This window comes from Anopheles stephensi, unplaced genomic scaffold (genome assembly GCF_013141755.1).
Source record: "Anopheles stephensi strain Indian unplaced genomic scaffold, UCI_ANSTEP_V1.0 ucontig92, whole genome shotgun sequence".
NCBI lineage: Eukaryota > Metazoa > Arthropoda > Insecta > Diptera > Culicidae > Anopheles > Anopheles stephensi.
Window position 1 is genome coordinate 86,547 of NW_023405463.1, and position 23,549 is coordinate 110,095.

The 23,549-nt window shown below is 44.7% G+C and overlaps 2 protein-coding genes and 1 long non-coding RNA gene across 4 annotated transcripts; 1 reads left to right on the forward strand and 2 right to left on the reverse strand.

The window, feature by feature from the left end:
* Positions 1-427: 427 nt before the first annotated feature.
* Positions 428-17,283, reverse strand: LOC118517306. 2 transcript variants are annotated; one of them, XR_004908288.1, is made up of 7 exons: positions 17,032-17,283; positions 9,650-9,834; positions 8,878-9,474; positions 7,713-7,982; positions 5,210-5,380; positions 4,769-5,127; positions 428-958 (listed from the first exon to the last, which is right to left on the reverse strand). XR_004908288.1 is itself a non-coding variant. In XM_036063291.1 (6 exons), the coding sequence occupies exons 1-6, from the start codon at positions 17,078-17,080 to the stop codon at positions 4,846-4,848; spliced, it is 1,554 nt and encodes a 517-aa protein (XP_035919184.1). In that variant the 5' UTR covers positions 17,081-17,283; the 3' UTR covers positions 428-4,845. The 2 variants fall into 2 exon arrangements, 1 of the variants encoding a protein (XP_035919184.1); XM_036063291.1 differs by having other exon boundaries at positions 428-5,127.
* A 530-nt stretch (positions 17,284-17,813) lies between these two features.
* Positions 17,814-19,291, reverse strand: LOC118517308 (venom serine protease-like; the record flags this gene model as incomplete). The annotated part of the gene is made up of 3 exons (XM_036063294.1): positions 17,814-18,485; positions 18,559-18,880; positions 18,956-19,291. Coding segments are annotated over 3 exons (1,281 nt in total), but the record flags the coding sequence as incomplete, so codon positions are not given.
* Positions 19,292-19,917: 626 nt separating this feature from the next.
* Positions 19,918-20,869, forward strand: LOC118517303. The gene is made up of 3 exons (XR_004908287.1): positions 19,918-20,450; positions 20,525-20,627; positions 20,689-20,869. It is a non-coding gene; the product is annotated as an uncharacterized LOC118517303 (long non-coding RNA).
* Positions 20,870-23,549: the final 2,680 nt, after the last annotated feature.

Below are 23,549 nucleotides of genomic sequence, written 5' to 3' on the forward strand. Positions count from 1 at the left end.
CGGCGAGCGTTGTTCGGGACACTTATACTCGTCGGCTTGAACGAGGAAATGATTCATGAAGACGCCGGTTCACACATACACACGCACACGCGTGGTATGGGAAAGGTATTGATGTGTGAAAATTTGATGAGCACCTAATACCGATAAGTGACTCAGTACTTACGCACTGACGTACCATTCGCGGATGGCATTCTTTCACAAGGCCGACCTGTTTCCTGTGTGACTTCACCAAAAAAACAGGAAACATCGCTTACTCACCATACTGCGCTCAATCAATCGTTGCTTTATTAATCATGCAAATAGACAGTGTGTAGTAGCGTGGCAGATACCAGCGCCTGTATCGTATTTGTTCGGGCGTGATTCGATGCTGGTGGCGTTTATGGAGCGAGGATCGGTTGATCGCACAAGGAAGTCATTTCGATACGAATGCCGGTGTAAAAGTGTAAACATGAAACAGATTTTTATTCCATACGCAATGAGCGTGTGTACATGGCGAGGTTTTTCGCCCTTATTTGAACATTGATTACACATATTGAACTCGCTTAACCTAGGTATTGAGGGGTATGTACAGCACGTCGAACAAAAAAAAAAAACGAATTGAAGTTAGGGTGAAAAATGTTATGAAAAGCTTCCCCTTCAAGTGTAAATATTATACAATCGTGTGTTAGATTTTTATATAAAACTATTTGTATAATTTTGTTTGTCTGCTTTTGAACCCCCGATTCTCCTTGTACATATTAGAAAAAGGTTATATAAAACATTGTTGATTTATTACCATTTGAGGAGCTGTTTTTTTTTTCTCTTAGCCGCAGACGAGCCACATCAGGTGACGAATCAAATTAATAGCCCATCACCCACAGCAGCCATGTTAAACATTGACCGTCACCAGTGACAAACATCCAATCAACACATTGGATGATTGAAGTTTATTTAATGGAATTATATTAAATAAAGAAACCTGCAACAAAAAAACAAGGGCCTGAACAGGTTATGATGACAGGGAAGGTTATGGTTTCGATCGGTAAGCGAAAATAGGTAGTAAACATGTCGTTCAATGCAGGCAAGTGTCGGATAATATGTCGTCGATAGTTTGTGTGAAAAAATATAACAGATTGCGTTGGAAATTTACCTGTAGAAATTTGAACCTATCCCGTTGCAAGTCCATTACATAAAGTGAAACAAAAATAATTTTTTTTCATCCAGCGGTAAGTTTCACTTCAAATTTTCATAAAAAAAATTGACCAACGCTTTGGCTCAATATCGATGGCTATATGTCTTCGATCACTAGAGCGGCTAATGGTTGGCTGTATGTGTTGCCAGCAGGATTCCGTATCAAATGATTGGCTGGCAATTTTTATGACTTTACTGCGTCGAATGTGTGGCCACGCAACTTTCCAGATCTTAATCATCTGGATTATTTTGTTTGGGGCACAGTTGACAAGGGTCACCAATCGATCGTTCAGCAACTCCAAGGCGGAACTAGTGAAGCAAATTAAGTCAGTTTTTGTGTGTCGGTTCTCAGCTTTTTAGAGCCGTAACGATGCCGTTATCAAGGAATAAGGGCAGATATTGTGAATAATTTGAATCAAAAGCATTTGATTGCATCATTGGATACCTTCTAAAACTGATAAACAGAGCAACACATTTTAGCTATCAGAACGCAATTTGAGTTGCTTGGCTAATTGTACAACAGTTATAGAATCCTGACTAGGAGGTGGAAACTTCGGGGACCATCTTCTATAAGTCAATCCAAATCCTCTCTTACGCTGCTGACATAGACATCATTGGTTTGAGGCTCTCCTAAGTAGCAGGAGCTTACCAAAGGATCGAGCGTGCGGCACAGAACCTCGGGTTGGAGATTAACGAGGCGAAAACCAAAATGATGGTGGCACCACCAGCGGCCCTGCTAACAAACACTGATTTACGCAGAGGTGATGTACTGATAGGTGACCGCACCTTCGAAGTCGTCCAAAACTTCACCTATCTGGGGTCAAAAGTCAGCACCGACAACAACATTGATGTTGAGTGACGCGCAAGGGTGCTGGCTGCCAACCGGTCATACTACAGCCTGAGGAAACTTCTCCACTCTAAATACCTGTCGCGACGGACGAAGCTGGGACTGTACAGAACATTTAAAGTCACAGTACTCACATACACCTCTGAGACATGGACTCTGTCCAAAACTGACGAAGCCCTCTTAGCCGCGTTCGAGAGGAAGATGCTCAGAAGGATTTTTGGCCCCGTATGTGTGGAAGGACAATGGAGGAGCCGCTACAACGACGAGCTCTACGAGCTGTACGATGATCTCACTATCGTGTAGGCCCCGACTCGCCGAGCTCCGGTGACCTGGTCACGTCATGAGAATGACACCGGACGACCCAGCCCGTAAAGTCCTTTTAGGCCGTCCACACGGGCAGAGGAAGCGTGGTAGGCCCAAAATGGAGATGGAGTGATGGCGTTGATGCATCTGCGGTATCGTGCGGAATCGAGGATTGTTGCAGCAGGCCAAGACCGCAAAGCGGTTGTAGCGCCTGATAAGTAGGTAAGTATAGATTCTTATCTTCAACTGTAAAATGTCTCGAAGCGCTGTTCAAAGTGTCTATTCGCTATAGAATATAATTATCTCATTATGCTTGTATCTATGCACGATCAAACTTTAATGTAGGTGGTTTGATCTCGCCTTGCTTAACCGTGTGGACCAGGAACAGCATCTGTAACTCCAACATTTTATAAAACCATACTATACATCTGACCCGGATACTCAATACAATCTTTGTCATTTCTACCCATTTCTACCCACAAAGAAACTTGTTGATTGTAAAATTAAATTGAAAAAATTGAGCAGTTTTTGGCTTTTTTTTAACTGCTTCCCAGCTACATGTTGATAGTGACCCTAGAAAGCGAAGCATTCTCTATGTGGTATGAAGGTTTGATATTTTAGTATTTTTGCTCCTCATCCTTATTTTGCTCTTTAAATATTTAGTCTTCTTAAGGCCACTAGCTCTTAGGAGTTGTTTAATCACACTTGTCATAGATTGCTCATTATATGTGTTCAGTTATAAAAAAGAACCAAGCTTCTGAGAAGTGATCAATTAATCACAAATCGATAGTGCGGGTCTTATTTACAAGTCGCTTGATGATTCCTGATGATAAGACATAAGATTGTACTGTTATTTTCACTGATGTCGAAGGCATGTAATATGATATTGAGATGACCCTTAACACGGTAGGACCGGGAATCAAATCCAATCTGTACAGCCTCCCAGTACGCAGGAAAATCATGTTACAGGAATCCAGCAATGGCAGTCCAAGACCTCTCAAGCTTGTAGTGCCAAGGAGGAAAAAATCAATATCTTGTATCAAACTTCAACTCTACAATTCTTTATGTAAGCTGCTTGTATAGTTTGTAAAACTCTTGACAGCGGTAAAATGATTAGCTTCTCTGTCAAATAAATATATCAATTAATCAACAGTCAACTCCTCGCAAAATCCCAACTCAAACGACGTTTTAATGAAGTGTTCATTATATGTTAATGTAAAGTTATTACCGGCTGTTCAACGCTTCACTTAAGCAAAAAAGATCCTCACAAATTGAAAGTGTTTTAAACATCAGTTTTTGCTCCCATCGTGGCACTTTCATAGCCTTCAAGATATAATAGTTTGAACCAAAAAAAAAAGTCTCAAAGTCTTTTTCTTCCTCATCATCATCGTCGCCATCATCATCACCACTTCAAGTGAGAAAGTTCGTCGCGTCGACAATCACAGAACCGGGGCGCTGTGTGTTTGTGATAGTAAAATTTTATTGAATAGTTAGCAATTAGTTCCCCGGGTCGGTGGCGCTCTCCAGAGTGTGCTGACGAATTTCACCCACAAAAGGGTAAAGTTTTCCACCGCTCAAAACATCTTTCCCTCCCGCTATGTGGCTGTGTTTGTGTTTGGGAAAAGTAGTTTTCCCCGTGCCACGCTTCAAGCCATCCATGGTTCCTCTTCCGGTTTACCCTCCCGGTAATCGATGGGCGTGTGTCCAATGGACGGGCAGTGGAGGGTGTACGGAGCATTCTAACGAATCCTTATTGTACGAACCGATGTTTGGCAAGCAAAAAAAAAACAAAAATGGAAAAGTTTGCTGACATGAATGCATTTTTCATTGCACGTTGTTTTAATATTCGCCCTGTATCGTTATGTCCTCCGAAAGTTCGGGCCGGTGGCCAAGCAGGTGGCAAGTGTCGTGAATAATGAAGCCGGAAAAGTTTAGGATAATTTTCCATCGGGACTCTGGTCCGGGACAGCTGGATTGTCTCGCCCAAGCAAGGTTCCGGTACTAACTGGCCAGTGCGCCCGTGTGTATGTGTGTGTGCGTGTATGCGTGTTTTTGTTTGAAGAGTTTTCCTTCAGCTTCATCGACAGTACCGCGTACCGTGTGACTAATGTTTGACCGATGGCATAATGAAGAAGAGAAAAAAAATACCCGCAGGACATCCGCAGCCGTCCTGTGTCGGCACGCCGTGCTTTGGTGGTGCGGGAAACTTTCCTGGTGTAATTATTTAACGCTGATAATATAATTTCTCTCCCACCCTTTAGCGTCATCGTCAACCGGCAACCATTTTTCGATTCGTGGCGGAAGAAAAATTGTTCAATTATTTTTGCTTAATTAAAAACTCCTTACACAATGGCTGCGGATCGGTTCGGGTGTCCGTGCGAAGGACAAACGTACATGGATGGGGATGGTGTAATTTTTCGTTGAATCTTTTCGTGGTTTCTGCCCTACCTCGCGTGTGGTCGGTTGGTCCAGCAACCCGTATACTTCACAGCAGGACTGTGGTTCGGTAGATGAAACGAACGAACTCAAAAAGCTACATGTCGCATTAGTGAAGCCATCTGGAACTGTTCCTCGGTGAGCAGATGCCAGTACGGGTGGTCCAGAATGCGGGACACCTCCCGTTCGGTGGATTCCAGCGTCTGTGAGGTTGTCTGTAACCAGTGGTAGAACTCGTCCGTCCATTCGGGGCTTCGGGGCCAATCACAGCCCAGCTTGACCTGTGCACGATTGATGTACAGATGACGCAGGTTTTGTGCCGATTTAGCGATCAATAGGATCGTGGCCGTGGAGATGCACTCTCGTACCATCTGTTTGCGTTAGAATGGAATCATATATAGTGGTTGCGTTTTTGTTGAGAACTGTGCTCCCCTTGCCCCTTCCAAAACTTACCAGCGCGTTCAGCCCGGGACAGGAGCGTGCGAGCAGTACGAGCAAGCTGTCCGGTCGTTCCTGGAACTCGCCGTCCGGCGGCGACTCTACCACCGGCAGCTGCTCGTGCCCGTAAACGGTTAGCGTGTACTTGTAGGCATCGACGGCCGCTACCATCTGGTCCGAAGTAATCTGCAAGAGATTAGAGATGCTCAGTGGGATTGGTCCGCTTGTTGCATGCGCTCATGCATTGTTCTTCGATTGTCACGAATATTGTCCCGCCGGTGAGCGCCCCGGTGGTGTGCAGTTTAGATGAAACTCATTCAAAAGAACCATTTCGAGAGCCGGGCATTTGTGTGTGCCAGCAAATCCTGTATGCATATGAATAAGAATAATCAACAAACTATCACCAAAAACTTAATTAACACTCCATCTCGGGAGCGCTTTCAGTGCGGCTCAGTGTATTATTTGCCACCAGTTCAGGCCGGTTTTTTGTTTGGACTTGAGCTTTTCCTTCCTCCGGAGCGCATGTAACATGTTACGCGTTAGTTTGTAAGCTGCCCGTACCGTTTCCTGGGTTCGGCGTCTCCTGACGGAGGGAAATAATTTATCGCAATCGTTGGTTCTGGTCCGTGTGGTTTGAGGATGTTTGTGCTTGTTATGGCTGTTTACCTTAACCGGTGTGGCGTTGTGGTGCGCCGTTTGCTATTATTTGCTTTGCACTCGAATATTTTTCGCTTTGTTTAGGGAAAGTGTGCATATGTGTGTGTGTGTTCTGTTCCCAAACTACCTAGCGCAGTTCCAGAAGCGGTTTACTTTACATAAAATAACGATGGACCGAGTAGGTTTCGCTGTTACTTTACATATAATTGGAGGCTCTATGTTTAGAATTTCGTATTCTGGTGCTCATTGGTAAATATGGAAAACTATGGGATGTGCAAATCTGATATCGCAACTAGATAATCATTACATCTGGAACTTTCACGTCTATAAAATATGTTTTTGGCTGGTTTATTAATCTGGTCGAGTGAGCCACTTCACACGACAGGATTAGGAATCAAATCGCATGCTGATCGCCTCCAAGTAAAGCCTATCCAGCTATGGGTACTTTTGACTATAATAACTACCAAGATTTATGAATAAAAAACTACCAGAAATGGAAAGAACAAGTGAGTACTGATAGCATTAGACGTTAAAGATGAACAAGTCTTTGATTTTTTTTAACACTTAATCTTTGACAGCCACGGACATCAAGCCTAGTGTGAAGAGGTCGGAGAGTTCGTAGAGACCGAAGAGCCTGATGACCTCTAAGGTCATGCCTTACATTTCTGGCTTACTAGAGTTGTTGATACCGCATGGTTGGATAGTCAGTCCTTCTTCTTCTTCTTCTTTGGCACTACAACCTTGAAAGGTCTCGGCCTGCCATTTCTGGCTTACTGTGAGTTAATTTTACCCATAGCAAAGTAATCAGCTCTGCGTACGGAGAGGCGGTCTGGATGGGATTTGAACCCCGGCCCTGCTGTGTGAAGACCGACGCCGCTGTTGCCTCGGCCACCGGAACGCCCCTAGTCAGTCCTTACTATGGGGAAATGGCCCAGATGAGATTTGGGCCCCGGTCCTGCTGTGTGAAGACCGGCGCCACTGTCACATCTATCAGTCTCCAGTAATCTTATCAGATATTTTGCAAAAAAGTTTTAAACATTTCAAAAATTTACTCGAGTAAAAGTTTGATTACTTAAAATGTTATTAAAATGTCCTGGTGTTTTCCATACTAGACAAAAATGGATAAATTCTGATAAAGAATAACTCCAGATATTCTTGCGTCAGGTTGCAAGTATTTTAAAGAAAAGATCAGATAAGTGATAATCAAATCAATAATGAATGTGTTGGATGTAATAGTCTAATGAAGTTGCTAGAGCTACAACAAAAATTGATTTTTTTTATTCAGTATTGTTGTTCAGAATTAAATTTTGACCCAAGTATATTGTGGTTTAGCAATACGGCCAGGCCGTTCTTTATGAATAAAAAAATATTGTGGTTAAACTTTAAATTTTACATGGAATTTTCGCCCGATTTGCATCACATCCCTTCATAATGGAAAAGTCCACAAATCTTAAGGATTCAACATAATTTACTTAAACAAAACGACCGGATGTTAATAATCTTTTAGTACCAGCAACCATTTGTAATTGCAATTAAACCGAGTTTATGGAAAAACGAAATGGAATTCAAAAGCTGTTTTCCCAACAAAAGTTCTATGCGTATTGTTGAGAACTAGACTAGTCTCATTTTACCAGCTATTGTCCACATTTTGCCACTTTGTCTTCGAGAGGTTAGTGAATAAATTTCATCCTTTTGGTTTTCGGTTCTAGTCCAACTCATCCGCAGCACCGGTCCTGTGCTGTCAAACAATCAGCCAGACCGACATATTGTCATACCGGAACACACACACGCTCAATGCGGGCTACAGCGAGAAGCACGACCAGACAGGACACAGCGACATAACAGGACAGGTTATAGTTACCATTGTTTTGGGCGTCTGATAAATCATGCTGGCAACCGGAGCCTCGGGCTGCAGCAGGATCACCGCGTTGGTGGCGGACTCGACGCGCAGGTGGACCCGCAGCTTCGGGTTATCCCGTCGAACCGTCAGCCAAGCCTTCGCGGAGCACGGACTGATGGCTAGGGCGGGCGGTGTGTAGCGATTCTGTAGCAGGGTGAGATGCTTCACCTTGGAATCGGCCAACAGTGTCAGTACGTCGTCGTCAATGCTCTGCGGGGAGACTTCCAGCACCTGGGCAGGAAAGGAAGAGAAGTAGCCGGATGAGCGAACGAACCAACGGACGGACGATGACAAGGGTGATTAATCGTTTTCGGTTATTAAATATCTGTCGCCCTCGAACGTTCTTGCGGCGCGTGAGTGCGTGTCCGTCTGTGTGTGTGCATGTGTGAGTCAATAATAAGTTGCCGGTTGGGTGAGTCAATTCTCTTCACCGCACGAGCAAATAGGAAGGCGTACACACACACACACACACACACACACACACACACACACATGCTGGTAGGGAACTCCCATCTTCGTGCACTTCGCTCGTAGTTTCCGGGATACGGTCGAGTTACAAATTGAACGGTTATGCAAATTGGTCGTTGCTTAAAGCGCCTGCAAGTTAGGCAACACGTCGCACACAAACGAGGAACGTGTTCGATGAGACAGTCCGGTGCGAACGCCAAACTGTTCGGCTGTTGTCCTTGTTCTAATCCTTGTGTCCTTGTTAAAGCGGCCATGAAATTGATGATGAAAAGTAGATAGCGTGGTTTTGGTTTTTCACTTTTGCGGCCTAGACTGCAGGGGGACACAATCATAAAGTAATGGAATTAGCCAGTGCTGTGGAGCAAGGTCGCAGGTTCGTGCCGGCAGTGGACGACGGTTCCGACGATGAATCAGCATTGTTTGGACATGGGAAATGAAAAACGATTCGTTGACAACATATCCTTGGGCTGGGTTTTGTCGGATGAGCTCGACGTTTGTGTGTCCGACGGTTTTGGGGCTGGTCCAACTAAGGCACGGTGTCGTGTGCGCCCTGGTGATTGGTATCAGTTTGCACCTTGTGCCCCGAAAACGGTACACCGATGCCGGTGGTGGATGGTTTGGTGGGAAGATAATTTAGTTAGGAGACGTCATCACTCACCTGTAGATTGAGAAACAGTCCGATGTGCATGATGGGACAGTGGTGCGAGGTAACGTTGACGAGACAGAGCCGACGCAGCACCAAACAGCAGGACTCGAGCACCTCGTCCAGCAGATGGTTCGCTTCGTATCGCTCCAGAAAGAGGTCGACCAGCGAGAGGGATTGCAGGTTGGTAAGGCAAAGCATGAGCCGCTTGAGTGCGGCCAGCAGCTGACCACCCGTACCGAACAGCTTGATTGACTCTGGATCTTCGCTGAGGGCCATATTGCACGGGAACAGGTAATTGAGCGAACGGATCCGCGAACCGCAGCCGACCCACTCCCGCGGACACCCGCTGGTCCGTGCGTTCTGCTCCATGGCCCACGAGATGAGCGACATGAACTGGAACATGTTGTTGAAGCTGACTTGCGGCCGGAAGTCAAGCCCGCGTATCAGATGGCCCACGGACAGGAGGCAGCTCTGGAGGCGCGAGTGATCGAGCACGGGCTGCCAGCCGGAGTAGTAGTTGTACCGCATCCGCCCAAGCGTCGCATCCTCGACCAGAAAGTTAGACCACACGTGTGGCAGATAGAACGCCCTGTACCATCCGTAGCAGGTCTGTCGAGGCGAGAGAAAACGTGAGTGTACAATTAATCAATCGGTCGCGCAAACACCAGCCCCGGCCAGCCCCGGCCCACAGTGCAAGGCAGGTGATCATTGCTATTATCGTCGTCATCATCATCATCATCATCATCGGTAGACGAGGAACGGCGCCAGGGAAATATCGTCCTACCAGGCTCGCGTAGTACCGCTCCTTGATGGTGAGATGGGAGAAGATGCGCTCGAGAATATGATCCGGTAAATTACTCCACTGCGTCCAGCCATGGTCCGGGTCATCATTTTTGGAATCGTTCTCATCCGACTGTCCAACGGTATCGTTCTCGAGCGCTTCATCCTCGTCCACCTCGATGTAGCATGCTGTAGCGATGGTGGGACCGGGCGAACGCCGAGTTGCATGAAACAGACAGAGAATGAGAATAAAATATTTATAATTCCAATTCGTACCATCCTGTCTCGTGCCGGATGCAGCTGTTGGTAGACAGTGGGAATGTGGCGTCGAGGTGGGCAGAGGGTGCACGCCAAGATGGCACTGCACGGCACTCGGCTCGATATGAATGTTTCGCATACAGAGAACACCGAGAGAAGTGAAATAAATTGAGAATAAATTTGAAATAAAGACGATAAGAGAAGCAAGTAGCATCATCCAGTGGCTTTTTGCTATATTTTTGCAAGTGCTCATCGTGTCTGGGCTGAAGATGCTGCGATACAGGTGGTTCCGTTACGTGCCGTTCGCGGTGGACAGCGCACAGTAGTGATTTGGCATGTCCTATTTAGTATGAAGTATATTGCTTTGATTAAATTCTGTTCGGTTGGTTTTTGCCCTCCAAGAGTGTGCATAATTTGGATACATAATGGATAAGGTAGAGTTAGTGGTGAGTTAAAGATTTAAAGTGGGGGTAAAGATTTGTTAAATTGAAATTATTTTTTAATTTTATAGCTATCATTAAATTTACATTAAGTGTTAGTACTGATTGATTATTCCTCTACGATGGTATATAGGGTAACCAGAAGTTTTTTGTCGCGTTCCAAGATATTTGTGTTCTCTTGTCGTTTTCATAACTTTTTGTTCTTGTCCCAAGATTTTTTGACGCCTTCTCATGCATTTTTGTTTCTATCCTGCGGTTTTATGGCTGTCCTGCGTTCCGATATATTTGTTATTTATTTTACTGATTTTAATTTCATTTAGAAACGCTGTTACTTGCGGCAAATTTTTCTAAAAAAATATTGTGACACTGTGAAGGACAACTATTTAAGCTGTAAATATTAAATATTAAATTTAGTTTTATCAGTTTTTTCTATTCATTCTTGAATATTGTTAAAGATTACATTTTTTTAACATACACTTAAATCAAGCTGAACAAATAAAAGGGGCGGTTCGGTAGCAGAGACGTGAGCAGCGCCACTCTTCACAGGGCAGGTCAGGTATAGAGTCTTATCCGGACCGCTTCTCTGTACACAGGATTAACTATCAACTTACGAGTACCTTTAAGTCAAGAGAATCCAATAATGGTTTGCCAAAACAAATTGATACTAAAAAAAATATCTGCAAGATTGTACTTAAGGTCAATAGCGAAAAAAATATTAAATTTAACTAGTAAAGGTTAGAAAAAACGATTTGGTTTTCAGGTTTGGTTGCTAGCACTGATTAGACCGTCACGTCAAAAAAAATCGGAATCAGCTAGGAAAGTGTCAACAAAATCTCGATACCTTTTATTGATGATTCCCAGTAGAATAAATTGCTGTGCGAATTGCATTAGTACAGGCTAACAGAGTTTAAAAAAAGTATGGGCTTTTTTAGATTAAGCACATTATCATAAATTAAACATTATCACATTATCATAAATAAACATTATAAAACATATAATAAAATCCTAAAGAAAATAATTAGTGGAAACAGATTTTTATAGGAGAATCTTATTACGCGCTTTGACCATAGTGAGCATTATATCAGAACGATACCTAATCCGATGGAAGGGAAACAAATAATGTTGCCTTCCACTTCTTCTACCAACTTCAATGACCAGGCGCTTACACTGTACCTCATTGAATTATGTGCTCCTCCACAACAGAGAAACAAATTATTATGAAACACTTCCTATCCTCGCTTCGACGCTGTACTGGAGCAATTAAACATCTGATACACGAACGAGAAGAAGGCAGATAAATAATATATTTTCACAAAAATAATGCAAAAATAATCTTAAATTCTTAAAAATCTGGATTTTAACAGTTTGAAACCCATTTCAACTTCCAACAAATCCAAGCGTGACCTCCTGTCAGTTTTTGCAAACCCCCGGAACGCTTAAAGCGTTTAAAGAGGCAGCGTTTGTCGTGCTGCTTACATTCTTCGGCAATCTTTTTTACGATTTTAACAACCTCATACCTTTCGCGCTTCACAAAATGAGAGTGAGCAAATATGCCTTGTAAAGTGTGGACTGTACAAACCGGGGAAGGTAACGGAGCTACCATGACATTCCCTCGAACACGAGTGAAGCCGTCCGTACGCTTACGCGAAACATTCTCCGGCACCACAGGGAGGGGACGTGTCTGTTTTAAAAGTGGTAATTTTTGAGAAAACTCATAACGATTCCAGCACAGCACACACACACTTACTCCTTTCGGCCGTGCCGAGCCAGTTTGAAGATTATGACAATCGTTTCCGTTCTGCGCCGTGCTAACCCGTGCCAGGTGAGATTTTCGAGACTGAAGGAAGCGTTTTCGGGCCTCGTTAACATTCGGATTTATGGGTACGAAACTTATTAAATGAGCTTCTTATGACTTTTCACGCGCTTTGATGAAACTTTCGGAAACGTGGGGCGGGTGGAATCAAAGCAGGGCGACCGAGTGGGATGAAACACTCCATTTCACCATCGTACATCGCGCCACGCGAACAAGATGTCCGCCACGGTGCGCCGTACCGGTAAATACAATGAGCACGGGAACGGGCTGCTCATTGTTTTGCGAAGCGGGCATGTGGCACGGCGAGGAAAAGCTCGCGTTAAATTATTTAAAATCCACCCTGTACTTCGGCTCCGGTGTACTTGCGAGTGTAATTCCGAAGCTTGTGCATAATTTATGTTTCTTCTGCCGGTTGCTCTCGGTTCGAAGGCCCACAGTGGCTTTCTTGAGCCCATCAGTCGTCGTGCCTTCGGGGAGGTAAAGTCGATTCCAGATTCTTTCATTTACGGGACCGACACGGTAACCCCTTGCCTTTTGGTTCATCGCCGTGGAAAGAGAGAGAGAGAGAGACAGAGAACCCAGAGCGATAGAGTCCGGGAGTAGGGTTTTGATTGTGAGTGAAACGATGCCATGTGGCAAGATTTAATGGCGTGGGGTGGCCTATATTTATGATCTTGGTACATTTTTTTGCTGTTGTTGTGCGGGTCGTACTCTTCTGGGACCGGCCAGATATTTGCACTTGATGGGTAAGTGTGTGGGACTTGGGTGTAATAAGTAAAGGGTCGAGTGAAAGAGGCGTCGAGAGTTTTCCCGTGTCTGTGGTGAAATTATCGGTGTCATTTGGGGTAAGGCTCGGTCAAATGACTTGTTCCAACTCTATTAGAGCCGGTGTGTTTGGAAACAAAAAAGCATTGTTGGTGGCAAATGGAACCACGGCCTAGTGACCACGAGGAAGCAACGGACCCTTTTTGGAGGAAACAACCATCCGTTAACCATTCCCCGCAAGAATGGCATGAATCGAGCAAGCAATTATGCACAATTATTCGCTCGTAATACACACAACCCAACACCAAACGCCACCGCCATACTTCCGGGTAGATTAAGAGCCACGGCACCACATCCCAGTCCCAGTGCCAGCTCCTTCCACAACTCCTTTATAACTCCGCTCATATCCACATCCGCCGGTATATCAAGATTTATTCGCCTTCCTGTCGGCGGATTTACGAGAGCTCGCGCGGTCTCACAGCAAAATGGAGGATAATTTCCTCGACGTTCACTATTTATTGCGCCCGCGGGAATTGAGAGTCGTTCGCTGTCATACCGAAGGGTATCCGCGCAGGGTTCCGTGTGCGGCTGGGACTGCCGTGGTTCCCAATGGCGGTAATTTAGGCGGCACTATGCCATTAGATACACTAGCTAGACTAGAGTTCGGTGGCAAGCTGGCGTGCGTGTGTGTGTGTGTTCGTGTGCCAAAATAAGGTGAGACCAAAGTTTTCCATGCCTTCAATTAAGGTAAAACGTGCCCTCTGGAGAACATCATCGTTTTCGGGACGCTCGGTGAGTGAGTTACAACCGTACGGGAAGGTACGGTTCTGATTGCAGGTGCTCGCGTACATCGTCACCTGCCTTCGTGTGCGTGATCATTACGTGAGGCGGAGGATGAGTATGCCGGAGGATTCCCTCGACCGATTGACACGTGCGGGGGCAAGCGCAGCGGCACATTTAGTGTAAATCGAATTTATCACTCTCGGTAATTATTGAATCCGATGGCGGGTGGTGGTGTGGGTTTTGATTGGAGTGTAGGATGAATGAATAGTTCCGCTTGGAAAGAAAGTGTGTCACAAACATTTCCGATTCGCGCTAATGACTTCCATTCAAAACAATTTCAATAAGTGAGGAGTCGCGTTGACGGCATGAGGGCTTGGTAATTTAGTTGATGAACCGTAATTGTATATGCTGTAATTGTATGTTTATGTTATTCATAAATATCTTAAGGAGATAACTTGCTGCAAAATGCTTAGAGCTTTTCTTCCACTGTGGGGCTAAAACGTTGAAACTAAACGGCGTCCTAACTTTTCTTTCCCCCGTTTCTTGATTATAAGGACTAATGTTTAATATATGAGAATTGATTTCGATCTCTTCCTTTTAGTATCTCACACAACTGTCACAGTAGCACTGGGTCTTGGATGTATATTTTTTAATTTTGTGTACGTCTTTTTAATTAATTCGTCTGCTTTAGTGATACTGGCACTGATCTTCACACGAAAGGATTATTCGAACCGTGATCACGTGTGCAAGACGGATTATGCATTTACGGGTTTGATCATGCTAAGGAAGAAAATGATAGCTGGTCAAGACCTTTTGAGTTTGTACAGCCAGAGTATTATTTTTGGTCTGGATGTAGATTTCAAACTTAGGTGCTAATTACGGTTCACTAACAGACAACTTGTCAAATCCCATATCGAGTGGAACTTGAATAAGAAAAGTCACCGTCTTGTCAAGTTTTTGTTTTTTATTTTTACGGTGGGACATCCTGGCTATCAAAGTGATGATTTCGATTCGAAGATTTTTATTGTTATTTTACTTCTTCTCTCAGAGGGAAACCTTCGATACGGCTAGGGTATCTAGCTTCCTGGGCCTTCTTAACATACTCCACATGTATGAGAGAATTATGGCCAAATTAAGAAAAAGTAAAATTAGAACAGTATAAAGAATGGTTTAAATTAGAATAAGTATAAAGGGCGGTCCGGTGGCCGAGGCGATAACGGCGCCGGACTTCTTACGGGAGGACCGGGGTTCAAATCCCATCCAGACTGCCTCCCAGTACGCAGGGCTGACTACTTTGCTACGGGTAAAATCAAGTCACAGAAAGCCATAAATGGTAAGCCGAGACCTCTCGAGGTTGTAGTGCCAAGGAAGAAGACGAAGATTCCGTTCACCTATTTCTTCTTATTCTACTTCCTGCTCTTAATGGTTGATAGAATGTAGCGCCAAATGCATGTTAAATCCTATACACACACAAAAAATTCCAAATCGCCAGCCTGGACGTACTGTAAAATATGAATCTTAATCTGAACAATGAATAATATATTTTTGAGTGGGTATTAGTATAATAATATATTATATTATTGAGTGGGTGAGTATTAGCAGCATTCGGTTTTTCAAAACGAATTCAAAACATGTTTAACAGCGAATTCAGGATCATTTTACTTCATTACAGAGACTAATTGACCGATTGTAAAACGTTACGTTTTCTGCTTTTCCGTGTTCATCATCATACAAACAAAAGAGCGGCGGTTATTTAGAAGGTTTAAATGATTTCATAGACAATCACTAGTAAACATCCTAGAAATCCTTCAAAAATGCTTTGAAACCATTGTACTGATGTATCCATTTAGAAAGCTTTTATCAAACAATTGAGTATGGTAATCGGGATTTAATCCTGATATTTGAGCAAGCAATGCAGCTATTTGATTTTAAATTATCTATTGTTGTCCGTTGGCTTTCCTTGCCTTATTTCAATTATTGGGTTATTTAACCCACTTTAAGAAGATAGTAAACTGGGTCAAATGATAGTCTTAATAGTCAAAAAGTTATTACACAAAAACGAAACAAAATGTTATCAATATCTCTCAATCTTCTTGGTCTACCAACCGCTTAAGGTCATGCCTGCCAAATTTTTGGATTACTAGACTTAATGATACCAAGTAGTTGGATAGTCAGTTCTTTAGACTGTGATGCAATAATGCTTAAAAGAATGGTAATGGAATGGCAAGGGCATGTAAATTTGAATTAATTTGCTTTATATCCATCGATCAATGTTGATACATCAATGTTTCAACGGAACAGCTTCGAATGATAATTGAATTGTGCCTTTTAAATTTTCACATTCACATGGACTCATACTTTAAAGAGATATTTACTCTTAATGACGCTCATGCGTATTTCAATACCCAGCGGATATTTGTTAAAGTCATGTGCAGCAACACTTTAATTACTCATAGTTCTTCACACTTAAAAGTATGAGTTTTTAAACTGTAGGCCGTCCACATGGACAGAGGAGGCGTGGTAGACCCAAATTGAGATGGAGTGATGGCGTTGATGCGTCCGCCGAGAGGCCGGGATAACGGATTGGCACACGACGGCGCTAAACCGTGAGCGGTATCGAGGATTGTTGCAGCAGGCCAAGATCGCGCAGCAGTTGTAGGGCCTGATAAGCAAGAAGGTAGTAAACTGTGGTCCAGATGTACTCGCACCTCGTCTATTACAGTATTGGGCACTATTTGTTACAAGAAATATTTACATCACTGTCACTACGTTACTGGTGCAAACGATAGGTACGAACGCTGTTCCATTATTGAAACTCCATCACAACCACGCGCGGTTGATGCGGGAAACCCCTTAAATCAAACACACTTCCATTACCGGCGCTAGGCTCAGTGTTTCCTGTTCCGTGCTAAATTTTCCTGTTTTCACTTCATTTCACGGTCATCATTTTGCGTTTTGGTCTGCGTTTATTACAGCTGTACCGATTCGACACACTGCATACGGCCACACAAACACACGTACGGTACATGCTATATTTTCCTTCGTTTTGTTTCCCGCATCGGCCGCATCAAGCCGACGGTCACTTCATCACCGGCTTTGGGTAGGTTTAAAAATACGACAAGCACGCAATACGCCACCAACAAACCTGACCGTACGGATCGTACGAAAATGGCGAAAATTGCGAAATCGGTGTATGGCACCCTCACATGACGCGTTTGCGGCCGAGGAAAATTGTGTAACAAATCGCACGAATAGAAGCCACGGGAAGGAAATTCCAGCCGAGTGGAAAAGTGTGAAAATGGCAAAACTTTTTTTTTTCTTCCGTACCTCGATCGTCACTATCTAGCTTCCAGCCGGCATTTACAGCTTTCGTCATGTTGGGCTTAGCTGATGTCTATCACTGCGGCAAACATCAACTGTAACCCGCTCGCAAACACTGACTGTTGGGGGGCAAAAGTGGTTCTATCACTTGCTGTAGGAGATAAATTTTGCGTGATCTTGCATGCGCAAATACTCGCGTCCGACTGAGCCGCGATCGACGATCGGTAGGTTTTTGGCGTCGGCTGTTCATCGATTCTTGACCACAGCGACCGAGACGGTTGTGCTGGTCAGTGAGGTGCGGTGCGTTCATTAGTGGTCGAGACAGACTGTAAGGGTTGACAGCAGAGAAAGATAAACATGTTTTTTTTATTAAAATAAGCTAACTGCATGAGAAAATGGACAGCAACTGTATAATTAAGAAATAATACAGCCAAGGATAAAAAAAAAAAACAAATAATAGAGCTGTCGGAGTTACTTGAAGCGAACATCCGGATGAATACCAGTCCATAGAAATCAGATGGAACTATCCACCGTGTAATGGTAGTGGTGATAGACGGTCCTAAAGCAAAAAACCACCTTGCGCAGAAGACGCACCGTTCAAAACAAACCGTTCATGTCCGCTAGGAGCATGCGCCCGAATCTATTTACGTTACGCAAATGAACGTTGTTTGAACGATTGCATTAACATGCAACGAATTCATCCGAACGATGGAAGATCAAACGATGTCACCATTTGTGCGGCGTGCACGATGTACGAAAGACGAATGAACTTCAGAACAAACGGCAGCTTCATTTGCAATGTCAAGTATTTATTGGATCGTTTCTTTAAGGTTTCCTTTACGGTGAGCAGTAAGTAACGCCCGGTGTCATGCTTTGAATCCACGACAGGTAGGAAGTGATTCGGCTGCTGACGGACGGTTTGGTGGTTGCGCACGAAATGCCGTAATTGACGACACCGACCAGGTACACGTATCCTCCGGACGTGTAGAAGAGAGGACCGCCAGAATCATACTGACAGGTGTCTCTGCTAGGTGTGTAGGTGCAGATGTGCGAAGCGAGAATGTTCTTCATCGAAGATTGGCAAGATTGCTGGGTGATGACGTTGAGCGATACCTTGCGGAGAACGTTCGAAGTCGGTGCACCGTAATCTATCGTTCCCCAGCCGGTCGCTTCCACGATCGAGCCCGCAAAGCTGGAGCTGGAGAATCGGAAAGGCAGACAGGCAGGTCCAACACCGGCGTTGAAGACGATGCGATCAGCTGTACGAACGATCGCAATATCGTTCTGCGACGGACTCGTTACGTACGACGGGTGGTTCGTTACGGAGGCGAGACGCATCAGCACCGAGTAGCTGGTGTCGGTACCGACGCTCAAGTTATGATCACCGACGAGCAATCCGGCCGCCGAGATACTACGTCCCCTCATGCAGTGAGCGGCCGTTATCGAGTGGTACTCGGAAACTGGGGACATATAAAAACGAACGTTGTGTTATCTGGATGCGGGAGATAATGTGGCGAAAGGGCTGGGACTTACTGATCGTAGCACCGCAGAAGACCGACCGTGAGGAGGAATCAACCAGACCAGCCATCATGGGGAACTCGTTCACTAGCGTCGGTACACCGTTCACAATCTTGGACGTTCGGCGCAAACCACAGCGGCAGGGTGGAGCCTGTGCTACGACCTGGCAACGGAACCGTCCTCCCGATGAGGTGGTAGTCGTCCGGAGAGCAAACACGGCCCTGTTACCAGTAGATCGGAGTGTAAATGTTCGCTGTCCACAGTACTTGGTAGCGTACGCAAGTGTAGGATCGTTCTGGAGCGAGATCTCCAAGCGATCCGCAGTACATCCGGTTGACTGCAATGATAGAAAATGGCATGAATAAACTTAGCGAATTCTGAGGACCGCTCTCTGTACAAAAGATCCATTTACCGAGGCCAGATACATATCGTAGCAGTTAACGTAGAGCGTGTTCCCGACAGGAGCAGTCAGCTGCCAGCGACAGTTGGTCCCTCTCGCGAAATAGTTGGGAAAGTTCGGAGACTCAACGTAAAACACTTCACCGGCCGTAAAGGTCTTCTGCCTATCGCAACCAGTAAATTGGGCATCCACGTACGGGAACGCCACAACGGTTGCGAAAAAGCGCCACGATAAAAAGTTTGCTTCCGCACATTGCAAAACAGTAGAGCGGACTGACACGATAGTGTGTCTCGCGCGCCGAAAATGGTACAGATGTAAACAGACGATGTTGCGATAAACGTGAAACAAGACGAATTATTATCTTAACTGGTACATCGTTTTCTCCAGTTGCCTGCCTGCCGCTATCGCTCATCAACCCATCCGATCGATCTGTATGGGTGATGCAAACAATGGGGCTATATTTTGTAATTTTCAAACATATGTTTTCGGAACTAGCTAGAGCTGGCTAACTGATTTCTCCAAAGACGGTGCGTTCTTGGGAGAATGAGGTTTTCGAAAGTAGATCGCAAGCACGCCGTAACTAACGAAATGATGACCTTTGAAACGAGTGTCAGCCACCGGTTTGGATGTTTGCTTGTGAACATCCGGAAGATGTTGTTGTTTTGTAGATCGAGCTATGCAAGGACGGGTTGGTTGCCGTACTGGTTTGTTATTGCCAAAATTGGCGTTTTACGTGCAAATGTCTAGTGCATCGTAACGTGCTATGAATGAGTGAAGCTGTTGTATAAGTACAATGTTCTTTTCACCCACTTCGAGACTGGAAAGCTTGATAACAATACTGGCCCAATCGTGGCGATATGTTTGATCAGTTGGTGCCACCTCCTACACAGTGACGTTCGGCGTGGAGTTCGAATGGGTTGCGATTGCGTTTAGAGCGGCGATTGGAAGGCTTTAAAATGCTAATACACGACCGATCGAACAGTTTAGTGATCGTACACGATCGGATGTGTAACAACAGGTGAAGAGAAGAAGCGTAGAAGTGTATCATGATGGCGATGAAGATCGGCTGGAAAGCCTGTGGAACGATCCTGCTGGCGTTGGTTGCAATCGTCGCTGGGCAGTACGGGTCATGTGACTTCACGTACAACTACACCAGCGTTTGACCAGCTTTATTCAATCGCCCAACTTTTCCAACTACTATGCACCGGGCACAAAATGCCGGTACACCGTGAACGCACCGGTAGGACAACTATCTGTACGCGCAATGCTACGACATGTATCTGCCCTCGAGTACCGGGTGCTACTATGACAAGCTGGCCGTTTCGTTGAGTGGAGATGCAAATCTGGCCGATGCTCAGATACGGTGCGGAACGACCACCTTCAACGTGCAGAGCAGCTACAACAATTGGTGGTGGCTTTGCTGGGCAGTACTAGCACGGCCGGTGGACGGTTCCGTTGTCAGATAACGGCCATCAAGATTCCGTGCGATTGTGGACGTCGTAAGACGGTAAAGATCGAGCGAGACTTGGACGAGTTAGGAGGTGGATTTTTTTTTACGATTTGTTTGTATTTTGACTGCAGGCTACCATCGTAAATGGGTTCCCTACGCTGGTGAATGATACCCGATGATGTCCGCATTGGGTGGATGGACCGTCGAAGTCGATCTTCTGTGGATCTACCATTGGTAAGACGAGACGCGAATGGACCGCTCAGCCGTAGACATTTATTTCACTATCGCTTTGCAGTTACTGATCGGCATGTGTTGACAGCTGCTCACTGTTTGCTGAGCAGATCGGTCGCCAATACGTTCGTCTGGTGGGAGATCACAATATTAAAACCGGAGCCGAAACAAGCTATTCGTCGGCTATGGTCGCATCTACTTTCACCACGCATCCAAGCTATAATCCACTGCGAAAACGAACGATATTGCATTGGTACGAACTGCCAACACGATTGTCTTCAATCCGGCGTTGGACGGGTGTGTCTTCCGTTCCGGTTCAGCACCAGCACCTTCGATAATGTTCGCCTGAGTGCGCTTGGCTGGGTACGATCGATTTCGGTGCACCAACGTCGGATGTGCTGCTGCAGACAACGTTGGCCGTAGAACCGTCCAGCTCCTGCTCGACCAAACTTTCGCGGACGATCCTCGCAACGCAGATGTGTACGTTTGCGGCTGGTAACGATACGTGCCAGAACGATTCGGGCGGTCCACTGTACTATACGGACCCGAACAGCCAGCTGGTGTATGAGGTCGGTGTGGTTGGGTTTGGGGTGGCCTGTGCCTCCAGTTTCCCCAGTGTGAACACGAGGGTTACATCGTATCTGGATGGATTACTACACCACCGGGTACACGTTCTGTGAGAAGTAGGACATTTAAGCTTAAGACATTTGAAGGTACCGTGGTTTTTGGAATAGAGATCGATGGGGAAATAAAGTTACTTAAATATTGTGACTTTGTTAACTTCTTATTGTCTCAGCAGTTGGAGGATTTTACCACCATTATATTTTTATTACAAGAATTTAAATTCTCATGTATCGAATCTTTAGAGATTACGGTGTACCTCTATAGTCTAGTGTTTATTATCCATCTCTTCAGTTCACACAACTAAGTATAATCCACTTGATGCTAGAAAATTGCGTTTGCGTCCTCCAATAGCACGGTCTAGATATTGTACGTACTTACTGAGCATCCAAATAAGGGTTACATCAAAGTCAAGAATGCCAGTGTTAGGTTTATTCGTATATACGAATTGAATAAATGGTAAATTGAGCTGAGCGAATGTTAAGAAATGTGGTAGAGCTTCTAGGGAAAGAAAACTACCGCGACTTACTACTTTACTACAAAGAAAAACGATCCAAATAGCCAGAGATCTTCTTTTTCTTCTTCGGTGGTACTACAACCTCGAAAGGTCTCGGCCTGCCATTTCTGGCTTTCTGTGACTGTATTTTACCCGTAGTAAGGTAGTCAGCCCTGCGTATGGGGAGGCGGTCCGAATGGGATTTGAACCCTCATCCTGCCGTGTGAAGACTGGCGCCACTGTCGCCTCTGCCACCGGACCACCCCAAAAGCCAGAGATGGCAGGCTCAAACCTTTCGAGGGTGTAGTGCCATAGAAGAAGACGATATAGTATCAACAAAAAAACGAGTGAATATCGGGATAAAGCCTCTCAAATAAAAACTTTATATGTGATATCTATTACATTGCCTAATTTGTACAGCATAAGCAGTGTGTGAAACTATGCACTGAGAGAGCTCAATTCCATCCGTTCGAGGTTCTACGCTTTCTAGTTGATTTAAGTTTTTTAAGATGTCAGAACATGGCAGAAGGTACCTAGACTGGATATCGTGTACAGATTTCTTTCTGAACGGCATTACGGTGATAGTTCAGATTTTTTAAAACATGACTATTCAACTACTGGTAAATCTAGTAACAGAAAGCCAGAAATGGCAGGGTGAGACATTTGAAAGCTTGCACTTCAAGAGTTATGATTGACAGTACTAAATCTTACAGTTTCCCTTGCCTCTCTGGGTTCCCCAGGGCAGTGAGTCCTCTACTATTCCTCCTGTATGTTAATGAAGTTTGTTCGTTCTCCCGCCTGAAGGTCATCTGCTCTTTGCAGATCATCTTAAAAAAATTCTCCCTGAAAATTGCTCCTCTAACTGTTCCTCCCATCAATCTTTTATAATCTCTTTCTCTTCTTGGTGCTCCGCGAATTTTTCTCTCTGTATCCCCAAGTGTTATGGTATTTCCTTACCCGCTCAACACGCCACGGCATTGTAATTATGCCATCAATGGTTACCCTATTAAACGAGTGTCATTTGTTCGTGAACTTGGGCACCTATCAACTCAAAGATGCTCTTTAATGATCATATCCTGAACATAGAAAACTCGGCCCTGAGAACTCTGGGTTTGGTCAGACGGCTCACCCAGAGTTGTGCGATGCACTGTGCCTGAAAACTTTTTATTGTTGCCTTGTGCGCCCAATTCTTGAATATGCAAGTGTAGTGTGGAACTCATCCTATATCACCTTATCAGTACGAATTGAGATAGTGCAAAAAAAATTTCACAAGAATTGCCGTTAGACGACTTTTTGTCGCATAGCTGCTCCTCCCCACCTCCCCCTACTCACGACCCGAGATTCCCCTAGATACCGGCACGTGATTTCATAGTAACACAGCAATTACAGCAGGCTGCTCGTGAGTCGCAAAGCGGTGAGCGATTCGACTGTAACTGTAAACAGGTGTATCTTAAAGACTATTCTTATATCTAACATGTTTTTTTATTGTGAGCGTTGCGAGAACTTGATGCAGGTTCCCTAAAATTAGGCCATTTGGAGCGGTCTGCAATCTGATGTTGTCACTGCTGATCCTACCAACGACGAAAAAACTGAATCCAAACACAAACAACTTTGGGTACCCATTGTAGCATCAAACACAAATATTCCGTCAGCGACAAGGCCTCCAGCCTTTTAACTACAGGGCTGATATGTATGCAGTGTTATCTTATGACATAAAGTAAGTGTCCTCTTGTCGAATTTTTATTATTGAAAGAATAATATTTGATCTTAGACAAATTTGGAGACACACGAGACTTGTGTCAGCGGCA

What these genes read in the sequence shown, in the direction of transcription:
- LOC118517306 (XM_036063291.1), bottom strand. Translation starts at nt 17,080, where the DNA reads ATGACGAAAGCTGTAAATGCCGGCTGGAAGCTAGATAGTGACGATCGA. An exon ending in AGCGGTACTACGCGAGCCTG is followed by an intron (nt 9,475 to 9,649) that starts GTAGGACGATAT and finishes TCGCCTCGACAG; the next exon opens with ACCTGCTACGGATGGTACAG. An exon ending in ATCAGACGCCCAAAACAATG is followed by an intron (nt 5,381 to 7,712) that starts GTAACTATAACC and finishes AATCTCTTGCAG; the next exon opens with ATTACTTCGGACCAGATGGT.